The sequence below is a fragment of the Rhinolophus hipposideros genome (assembly GCF_964194185.1).
Source record: "Rhinolophus hipposideros genome assembly, chromosome: 17".
Classification (NCBI taxonomy): Eukaryota; Metazoa; Chordata; class Mammalia; order Chiroptera; family Rhinolophidae; genus Rhinolophus; species Rhinolophus hipposideros.
The window spans coordinates 45365161-45377158 of record NC_138063.1 but is presented as its reverse complement, the minus strand read 5'-3'; the positions used below and the strand labels follow the sequence as shown (position 1 = coordinate 45377158).

Here is an 11998-nt window from a genome sequence, read left to right as displayed (position 1 = left end):
TCACTTTCTTACACTCACAAGAATAAACTCAAAGTGGATTAAAGACTTAAATGTAAGAGCTGAAACCATAAAACTCAAACCATAAAACTGATAAAACAAAGGCAGTAAGCCCTTTGACATCACTCTTCGTAACATTTTTTTGGATCTGTCTCCTCACATATGGAAACAAAAGAAAAAATAAACAAATGGGACTACATCAAACTAAGTTTTTGCAGTGAAGAGAACCATCAACAAAATGAAAAGACAACCTACTGAATGGGAGAAGATAATCACTAATTATACATCCAAAGGGGTTAATATCCAAAAGGGGTTAATATCCAAAATATATAAGAAACTCTTCTCATACAATTTAAGATCGAAAAAATAAACCAAGTAAATAATGGGCAGAAGACCTGAATAGACATTTCTTCAAAGAGGACATACAGATACCCAACAGACATTTTAAAAGATGCTCAACATCGCTAATCATCAGGGAAATGCAAATTAAAACCACAATGAGATATCACCTCGTACCTGTCATAATGGCTATCATCAATAAATCAACAAACATCAAATGTTGGTGAGGTTATGAAGAAAAGGGAACCCTCATGCACTGTTGGTGGGACTGTAAGTTGGTGTAGTCACTATGGAAAACCATATGGAGATTCCAAAAAAAAATTAAAAATAGTACTACATTATGACCCAGCAATTCCGCTTCTGGGTATTTAACTAAAGAAATCCAAAACACTAGTTTGAAAAATATAAGCATCCCTACATTCACTGCAGCGTTCTTTACAATAGCCAAGATATGGAAGCAACTTAAATGCCCATCAATCCATTTAATAAAGAAGAGGTGGTACATGTATACAATGGAATATTACTCAGCCATAAAAAAATAATGAAATCTTGCCATTTGCGACAACACATATGGACCTAGAGGATATTATGCTAAGTGAAGTAAGTCGGAGAAAGAAAAACGTCATATGATTTCACTTATATGTGGAATCTAAAAAACAAAATAAATGAACAAACAAAACAGAAGCAAACACATAGATAACAGAGAACAAATTAATGGTTTGCGAGAGGGAAGGGAGGTTGGGGGAAAGGGTGTAAAAGGGGTAGGGATTAAGCTGTACAAATTGCCAGTTAAAACAGTCACAGGATGTAAACTATAGCATAGGGAATATAGTCAATGACATTGTAATAACTGTATGGTGTCGGATGCATAGTGGACATATCAGGATGGTCATTTTGTAAATTATATAAATGTTTAATCATTATGTTTTACCCCTGAAACTAATGTATTGTATGTGAACTATAATTGAAAAAATTTTTTAAATGAAAATGGGCTATACAGTCTCCACCTATTATTGTTGAATTTTCTTCAGTTCCATCAATTTGTGCTTCATATATTTTGGTGCTCTGTTATTAGGTGCACATATATTTATAATTTTCATATTTTCCTGATGGATTGACTCCTTTATCATTATATATATAAAATGTCCCCACTGTATCTCTAATAACATTTTTCATTTTAAAGTCTATATAAATTTATGTTGTTGCTGACATGTAGTTAAGCCTATGACAGATGCATCTGTATGGAACATGCACAGACTTTTTGTCTTGTCATTATTCCCTAAAATACAGTATAACAACAATTTACATAGCATTTACATTGTATTAGGTATTATACGTAATCTAGAGATGATTTAAAGTATAAAGAGGACATGTGTAGGTTATGTGCAAATACTATGTCATCTTATATGAGAGACTTAAAGAGTCTCAAATTTGGTATCAGCAGGGAGTCCTGTAACCAATCCCATGTGGATACTGAGGGATGACTGTACATGCTAAAAAGTAGCAACCTCTTTTTGAAGTCAAAAGAGGTGCTATCTGTTCAACAGACATGCAAAATAAAATATCTTAAATTAACATCTGTAAGTTAGTTTATAATTACATAACCACGAAGGAAAAGAGATGAATCCATGAAAATGCCTAGCAGATATAACTGAAATCATTTTTTTTTTTTTTTAAAAGAGGATAGTTTATTAGAGGCAGGAGAAGAGGTTGCAGCTCCCGAGCGGGAGGGGGTCCGGAATGGGGGATCCCCCTGAAATCATTTTAACAGTATAAAAATGAAACAAATTCAAATATTTTACTAAAAAATATTTGAAAATCATATGCTAAAAATATAACTGAATTAATCTCACTCAGAATGATTGTAAGTAACCATATCATAGAATCAAAAGCATAAAAAATATACAAGATGGAACTTGTATCTTTTTAGCACTAGTATTTATCTAATAAGGACAAGTTTCATTTAAAAGGAATGGAATCTTTCCTTTAGATAATTTTATTATCATTTTTTGTTTCTTTCTTCAAGCAAACAGTTAAATGACTTCCAGTTATAAAGATAGACTAACATCATAATAGTTTTTAACAAGGTAACTTTTATGGAGCTTTCAATTAAAAAAAAGAAAACACATTTATTCAATAGGAAAACAAAATCATTTTTATTAACCTCACTGTAACATTCAGAAAGGATTAAAAAACACACACATTTTCTTGGGACACAAAACTGTACCAAAAGGATTTCCTTACAAAGTAACTTCACAGATCAATACGACTGGACTTACACAAAGACATATATATATATATTGACATATGTTAGCTTGAATTAATACGCAATTCAAATGTTTTTGAGCAACCTTCTAACAGACCGTAATTGCATTAATGCGGAAGTGTACAACTTCTTTAACCCTTTAAAAATAGTAATAAAAAAATTACAAAGTAATGTAAATGTAGAATTAAGGCTGAGACTATGTAATCTAACACGCATATAGTCAAACAATACTTATAAAAAATGATGCTGCTGCATATTTTATATACATACAGGATAAGTCTTTAGAAATTTAAAATGCTACTGCTGTCACAAGTTCACTCATCAATTTAATATTTTCCCATGTATTTTAACATTTGAATTCCCAGATACCTGTGCTTTTTCTTTTATTTTGAATTCTTCATTAAGAATTTCCTCACATATTTACAATTAAATACCTAACCTCTGGAACTTTCCTTAGACACAACACACAAAACAGTTTTGTTAAATAAATTCACACAATAGTAGTAAAAAGGTTTGTTTCCAAGAAATAGTTCTAGCATATCCATAATAATCATAATGAAAAATAGTACATACAGTTTTCTTCAGGATTAATAAATGCTATGTGCCAGTTTTACAGTCACTGCCATATTTGCACATTTTCCTCTGACACATTTGCAAGATAATGACTGATAAGCAAACGGCATGATGACTGGAATAATTACAGTAAATCCATTTTATCCAGTGAGATTCATAAAATTGAATGGTTGCCCCCAGTCCCATCTGGATTGACATGGAAATGAATGCCCAGATTCCTGTATCATCCCCAGAAATATTCAGTCTGGTAAAAGTCACTTCTTGGTCTTCTGAAACAGAGCTGCAGAAGGCAGGGCATTCTTACTGAGACCAATGGTCCCCTCCCTCTTCTCTGTCAACTTTCACACATCCATTTTGGTTATAGTCCTGGTCATAGTGGGAAAAAAACATAATAAAATATATGTGTCAAAGTTTTCCTTTCTCAAAGTCCCTCATCAGACCTGTATGGTGAAATATCCAATGTAATTATGTTCCATTAATTATGATAACTCTCAGTATAAACATTTAATCAAATCCTTGTATATAATCAGTTCTTTCACATGTATGCCCCCTCCCAATAAAAAAAACCCCAGAAAGCCTCAAAATAAAAGCAGTAAACATATGTAGAAAAAGGGGTAAGTAATTTGTATCACAGTTCTTTAAAATGGTATATTTCAGATCCCAAATCTGAAGAGTTTCGTTTATTTTTCCCCATTCTCCTTTGAAAAATTAACAGGAATTATAATGCTTATTACAAAAATGTTATAAAATAAAAGCGAAAGAAAAAACATTTTTAAATATTCATAATTCCATTCACATGGAGATGAGCATAGTGAATACCTTGGTATATCTACGCAGGTATTTTTACTCATATATATCTAGATACTTTATTTCTAATCATAGTTCCCTGAACTTCTATCTCCAAATAGAAAATGCACATTTTTGATAAAGAGCTAACTGGAATCTTTATAAGTAGAAAATGAATTAGAAAATGGAAGTCTCTATTGAAGAAAATGAGTCTACTGCGTAGTATCACGCATTGCTAAGCATATTTTGTTGATCTTAAGACCCACGTTTTTCCACATTTAACATCTGTGAAATCTACCTTTTAATGTCATGAGTTAATTTGTAGTTTTTCTTTAAAATGTTTCATGAACTAATAGTGTTTCTTATAATTAATGACATCTTAGAGTTGATGAAATATGGTTATGTAATCTTTATGAAAGTTTACAATATATATGTAATATATATACAATATAAACAAAAACATATAAACATACATGCACGCATACATTACGTTGCTATTTCCTACTGTTAAATTTATTCCTGATTGTATAGATAAAATAAACCATTATTTCAGTACTGTTAAGATACTTTAATGTCAAATGCTCTAGTGTTTTTGAGATAGTGTGAGGATTAGTAGTTCAAGATTCATGGAATATAGGCAGAGATTGGAAATGAGGAAATTACTAATTAAACAGTCATTTAAACTTTAAATAGAAACTTAAGAAATTTACATTTTAAATGAAAATTTAAAGTGACTTTAAATTTCCCAAAGATAAACAGGATGCAAAAGGGGAGGAAGCCATAGGCTAGACTATACCAAATTTTCAACCTAAAACTTCTCACACTGACAACACAAAGCTCAACAATGGGTAACTTTTTGGCAACTTGTTTTGTGTGTACCAAAATCTGCATTGACAATATCATTTTCTTTGTTCTCGGAAAACATTTACACTCTTCCACCTTTCCTTGATATTGTAAAATTTTATTATGAATTATCTTGGGGCCTCTTTTGTCTGTCACTGTGCTGGGCGTTCAAGGGCCCTTTCATTAACCCTGGGAAATTCTCTTCCACATATTTTTTCTTCTTCATTTTCTTCTTTCTAGAACTCCTAATAGTCTGAATTGGTTCTCCAAGTCTCCTCCTTTGTCTTCACAAATTTTTTCTGTTTTCTTGGGAAGTTTCTTTAATTTTAGTGTTTTGAATTTTTTATTTCAGGAACAGTATTTGTAATCTGTAATCTTGTCCTGTCTGTATGTTCCTCCTAATACCCCTTCAGTTTCATAAACGTAACTTCTACAATCCAATTAAGAATTATGAACTTTGAAAGGAATTTGGTTGAATTATCTTCTAGGGTTGGTTTTGCTAATTATCTTGGATTTTCTCTCACGTTGTTGATCCCCCTCCCCCACCTGCATGCATGATTCTTGGTTGTACAATTAAATTTAAGAAAGAGGACTGTGTTGCTGGCCTGGATTTCTTCTCCTGTTACAAAAAACAGAACTATTTTCCCATCAAGTCTCCTCTCTGAGTGGAAATTTTAAGTGGGACAAGAGATTTTAAGTAATTTTAAGAGCAGGGTCAGTGGGCCAGCAGGCTTTGCTTTAAGTGTGTGGCTGGAGAGCCAAATGTCAGGTTGCTAGCGTCCTAGATATCAGCATTAGACAAAACTTTAGGGTGTCACCAACTATACCTGAAGCCAATAATATATCAACATTTAAGTAACTAATTGTCATTGTTATCTAATTCCATGCGGGAGTTGTATTGCCTAGAAACAAGGGAACAAAGCTTTCAAAGTTTTGCTTTGAAAATTTGGTATATTCGAGCTGTGGTTTCCTCATCTTTTCCAGTTTTCTCTCATCCCTCTTCTTTCGGACAGGACTTCTCTGAGTCTACTGTCTCTGGGTTCCATCTGGCAGACTGTCTGCCACTGTCTCTAGACTATTTCCCAGTCCCTCCTCCTTTAATATATTCCAGCCTTGTTTCTTTCCTATTATCCCCAGAAAACTTCATTCAAATGTGAAGGCAGAATGAAGACATTTTCAGACATGCAAGGACTCCAAATTTCTTTTTACACGTTTCCTAAGAAAGTTATGAGAGAAAGACAAGGAATCCAAGACACAGTGGATTCAACCCAACAGAGTAGGCAAGAAGACCCAAGAGGTCTACAGTAGTTACTAGTCACTGGAGCAGAAGTTAGAGTATGTGATCAAAATAATTAGTGAAATAAAAAAGAAATGCAATTAGGAACTCCAGAAAAATTAACAACATTTAAGAAACAGTCTGAATAAGAATTGGATTAAAATTTAACATGATTTTAAGCTGATACAGTATGGTAGATTTATTTGATCCGTATGTTTGGAACACTGACTGGTGACCTAGAACCCTACAGAGAAGGAAATGTAATCCTAGCACACAACTCTGCCTAGTACTAAATATTTACATAGCCATTATAATGCCTGTGGTTTATTGCCTTCTACCTATGAAAAAAACACGGAAGACAAGGTTGTTGTGATGGAGAAACTGACCTAAGATGGTTCCCTGCCACATGGAACTGAGCTAAAATGGTGGCCCCAGCGGAAGAGAAGTCCCCAGCCTAAGCCCCAGCCCACTTCCTCAACACTGCCTTCAAGCCACACTCCGAGCCAATCACCAGACGACACCTACCCTTTCCCCAAGTCAAGGAACTCCCCAACCCATAAAAACCTGCTCAAAACCTTGCTAGGGGCTCAGTCTTTTGGGAAGGATCCCGCTGAACCCTCTGGCGTCATAAAGCTGACTCTTCTAACTCTCTGAGTGCCGCTTGGCTTCTTTCTGGTCGTGGTATCCGTAACATGCATTGTAGGATAGAGTATAACTAAAAATCACGCTAGAGAAAAAATTCTAAAATAATTCAGAACAACTCAGTCCAAACGTCATTAGGTGGGCCAGGCAAGAGAGACCTCCACACTAAGGGGTTGGGTGAGCTGTACTGTCTGAAAGCTGATAAAACAAGACAGACGTGAGTGTGTATATGTATAAAAAACGTATGCAACAACAGAATAAAACTAAACGTTAAAATAAAATAAAGGTTGCCTGCAGGGAATGGGATAAGGTGAGGACGCACAGGATACGAGCAAGATATCATCATCATAAGCTCTTTCTATACTTTGCTGTCCAATTCGGTAGCCACTACCAAGTGTGGCTCCAGAACACTTGCAATGTAGCTAGCCCTAATACAGACTTGCTGTCTTCAGAATTTCGAAGACTTTGTATGAAAAAAATTTTTTTAAATACCTTATTAATAATTTTTCATGCTGTTTACATGTTATAATGATAACATTTTGTATAAGTGGATTCAATAAAATCTATTATTAAAATTAATCTCACTGTTACTTTTTCAATATGGCTCCTAGAAATTTTTAATTTGCATGTATGGCTCACTTTACAGTACAACACAAGCTTTACCATTTGATTTATAAACATGTTGACTTTGTAAATGATAGTAATAATACTAACAACATAATGATAAACTGAAAAATAAACTTTAGCCCATGCCAGGCTCTGAATTGCTACAAACAATTAATAAGATCCAAATCAGTGACATCTGTAGTAGTGCTATTGTAAGGCCTTGGGCCACTGTGTGACCTTCAATTATATGTACTTTAAAACTGCTCAGCAGGAATTTCTTCAATGGTCTCTTAGGAAACTGGAAAATCCTCTCCATCTTTAATAAAACACTTCTTTAAAAATTGTGGCAAGACTACATAAAAAAGCTTCAGTAATTGTAACATTCTGTCCAATCTGTCATGCTTTTCCCCTCCTGCAGTATTTCAGAATATATCCCAGACATCAAGTCACTTAACTGATACATACCTCAGTACGCATTTCTAACCATATATGTGTATTTATTTTAATGTAAGTACTATAATGTTATACACACAATTAATTTCTTAATATATCTAATATCCAGATGATATTAAAATTCCTCCAAATTTTTAAAAAGTTGTCATTTTAAAGATTCGAATCCAGATCCAAAAAAGGTTTACACACTGCATTTGATTGTTACATCTTTCAATCATTTTTATTCTACAACAGTTTATCTTTCTCCCTATCCTTCTTTTATGTCATTGATTTATTAACAAAGCCAATCATTTTTCCTATACAAGGTCTTGACATTTTGGATTTGGCTGATTGTTTCCTAATGGCATCATTTAACTCATCCCTAAATTCTCCTTTTTTCCTGTGCACTTGGTTAAATTGAGCCCTTCTCAAATTTGTGAGAGATTTCAGCTCTAATGCCTAAGGTATCTATGCAAAGTATAGATGCAATGAATTAACCTCCTTCTTATGTATGCATCTAGACTGTTACCAGCTATATACCATCCTAGGGAAAACAGTCACTTAGTTTTCCGCAGGGCTTAATTCTTCTACAGACTCCCAGTTGAGGAAGGCTGACTAGAAGCTTCATTAGATTTAGGTTACCTCCTACTGAATCACATTATAGTAAATGTCCTGCTTTTAGTGTTGCTAAGACTGATGAGTGGGTTGATATTGCCACGCAGCAGCCTACCCGTCTGTCTCCTTGTACCTGCCCCCAAAGAAAGGAGAGTCTGTGAGACGGATCCTTTCAGGGACTTTGCTTCACCTTTGTGTTTGCAACTTATGTTGCCCTGTTTGGTCCCAAAAAGATGGCTGGTCAGCCAATGACGAGTAAGATTCCCCACGGGGTGAGGGTGGACAACTCAAGCCAGGCCCAGTTGAGTGGGGATCAACAGGAGAACACACAAGGTTCGCAAAGGTGGGTACAGCCCCCCACCCTCCCCCGGCTAAGGAGAGCCTCTGCCTCCATGGCTGCATTTCTTCCCACAACCTGCAAGGGAAGTGATTCAATGATGGGCTCTCCATCTATTCATATGCATATAAGTTTTGTCCCTTGGGGAAGTACATACATCCTGAGACTTACTGTTCAGCTGCCTGCAGGCAAGGGTGATTGGCTTGAATCAGTTTCCTATTATGATGTGTGGGATTTACAGATCTTGAGATTGACAAGCTTTATCTCCTTTTCTTCCCCACCTAACTAATAAAAGCTATGCTAGGCCCGATTAGGCACCCAGCCCAGTCCTTGAGGCTGCAGGTCCCTAGGCACCGTTTAAACTCTATTCATGGCTACCGTCTTTTCTTAACCCTGCCACGCCCTCCTCGCTCCCCACAAACTGTTCCCCACAACCCTCATAGCACAGGACATGACAGGTTTAGGTGTGTAAATTTGATCTTTCCATTAAGCTTACTCATCTACTTTCTACCTAATCTTGGGTATCCACTGATTATATTTTTGTCTAGATCTATAATTTTATCAGGGCAAAAAAATTGTGATGTGATTTTATCATGCCTATTGTATTTTATTCTTACATAAAGAACTTTAAAAAGAACTTCTATAAAGGTTTTTTTCCAACTATTGGGAAGATAGTTCATATAAGACAGAACACATGTCTTTTCTAGAAGAATACATCAATTTTTACAGTAATGAGGCAGTGCCCTAGCAACTGCCATTGATGATCAGTAAAGATTTTCTTGCATCATTTTGAACTTAATTTTAAAAATTATGTGTTTAAATCCACTGCAAATACTTTTCCTGATGCTAAACTGTCCCAATACACTTTCAATGGTCAACTTAATAGTTTCTATATACTGTATAAACACAACTCATTTACATGCCCAGTGTGTGGAAACACCTCATACTCATGACTACTGTATTCTTATAATCTCATTATCATTTTAGTAGTTCTCCCTAATAATTTACTTTAAAGGCAGCTATTCCAACACACTGTTCCCTCCTGCTAGCAGCTAATGTTAAGTACTGTGTTTCCCTGAAAATAAGACCTAGCCGGACCATCAGCTCTAACGTGTCTTTTGGAGCAAAAATTAATTAAGACCTGGTGTTATATTATGTTATATATTATACCCAGTCTTATATAAGACCCAGTATTATATTACATTACATTATATTACATTATATTATATTATACCTGGTCCTATATTATATTAAAATAAGACCATGTCTTATATTAATTTTTGTCCCAAAAGACGCATTAGAGCTGATGGTCCAGGTAGGTCTTAGTTTCAGGGAAACATGGTACTTAAAAGATGTCAATGGACTTAGAACATAAAAAATTTTTATCCTACAATTTTTTGGAACATGATTTTCAAGGGGGAGGGGACATAATTTGGCTTCCACCTACCTCTCCAAACACATCTTGGAACTCTCTCCCTCTTGCCCACCATGAGGCTACATAAGCATCACAAACATCTTTAGCTACACAAGCATCTTCTTTTCAGTTCCTCAAACATGCCACACTTATTTTTCCCAGAGCTTTCACATCTATTTTCGCTAACTGAAACCAATCCCTATATGGCTGGTTTCTTCTCATCCTTCACTTCTCTGCTAAAATGCATCTTTCTGGACAACCAATATAGTTACCCCATTATTTTATATCACTTCATCCATTTTTCTTTCATAGAAATTAACATTAACATGTTTAGATTAGATAATAAAATTAACATGTTTATATACAGAAAAATTTTTACTTCTTTGAATTGTCCTTCTGCACAGGACTGTAGAGCGCTGTGTGTGTGTGGGAGAACCATCCCACTTTTACTCACTCAGCAACATACAGCATAAAATGAGCATTCAAACAGTTACTGTATAAATGTAGACTATGTAGATGGACAGGGTACGGAATATACCAATTGCAAACATCACAGTCTCAAAGGAACTCTCCTAAGGTCAATGTGAGACACTTAACAGGCCAAGTCTATATTTAAACTTTTTGAGATAATGTACAAGAAACCCTAGTATCATGGTATGCTTCTGTGGGATGGCCTTCCTAATATCTAATCTAAAAAGGAAAGTTTTCTTACCATGGAGTTAGGTAAACAACAGACAGCTTTGTTGCTTTTTTGGTGAGCTATCTGAATGGTAAACCAAACGTTATAAGCAATTTTAAAACAGGTAATGTACAAATGGTTTTGCATATTCTATACTTATCAAGTTGCTGATCCAATGAAGCAGAATGCAGTGTATTCATAATATAAACCAAACAACAGAAGAGCAATTTAAATCTTAACATTAAATTTTAACATAACATAAAAATAAACTATTAATGTTTTCAAATAATTAGCAAAAATAATTTATTATCCTAGAAGAATATAATGATTATGTCTTCCTTCACTATCCATCACTTAAATTAAAAAACAAACAAAAAACAATAACAACAACAAAAACCCATTCTGGCTCAAGGGGCAAATTAGAAATAAAACTCATGCTATTTTTTTGAAGTATGATGAGCCAGGAGCTTTGATAAACTAACCAATGATAACACTCAGGTCATAAACAGACTCACCTATTTTGTCTTGTAGCTTCTCTTCTCATTCTTTTAGGAGGAATTGGACAATCTGTTATTTCAACCTTTGTTGGATGACGCAATGAATCATTACACTTATGTGTGGGAGTCATACCTGTAAAGATAAAAAATGTAGAAAATTAACTTTTAAAAGACTGGCATTAGAAAGCACAATTGGTAACCACAAGATTGCCACGGGGATACGAAAGTCATTTTGGGGAATGTAATCAATAACGTAAAGATTTTGTAGGGTATCCGATGGACACTTGTCTCCTTAGGGAGACCACCTCAGGGACGATGTAGATGCCTGATCACTGCACTGTACACCTGAAGCTGAAGCTGAACAGTAATGAATGTCAACTACAATTTATATATATATAGTTACAAGAAGCGGAGTACAGCATTAGGAATAGAGACAGTGGAAATGTAATGGCTGTGTGTGATGTCAGAAGGGTAGTAGATGGGGGGAGGGAGGTTATCACTGTGTGAGGGATATAAATGATAAATGTCTATTACATTGTTTTGTACACCTGAAGCTAAAAAAAAGAAAAAAGACTGGAATTATTATAAGCAAGTAAAGCAAATACATCTTAATTTATAGAAATAGAATAAATAAATAACACTGAGTGAGTCTTACTACTCTTGGTGACAGAACAGTTTACCAACACCATATGACTT

The 11998-nt window shown here is 34.7% G+C and overlaps 1 protein-coding gene across 2 annotated transcripts in view; it reads right to left on the bottom strand.

Moving 5' to 3' along the window:
• Positions 1–2011: 2011 nt before the first annotated feature.
• The window catches only part of SMCHD1 (structural maintenance of chromosomes flexible hinge domain containing 1), a gene marked incomplete at its 3' end in the record, with an annotated part of 146327 nt that continues 136340 nt past the window's right edge, over positions 2012–11998 (bottom strand). Inside the window, exons 47-48 of one of the 2 annotated variants that reach the window (XM_081079113.1) lie at positions 11321–11435; positions 2012–3541 (exon numbers count right to left, since the gene is read on the bottom strand). In XM_081079113.1, the coding sequence (XP_080935239.1) occupies positions 3517–3541; positions 11321–11435 (140 nt within the window). Of the gene's footprint in view, positions 3542–11316; positions 11436–11998 lie in introns of those variants that run through there. The other variant, XM_081079114.1, reaches the window with a different exon arrangement.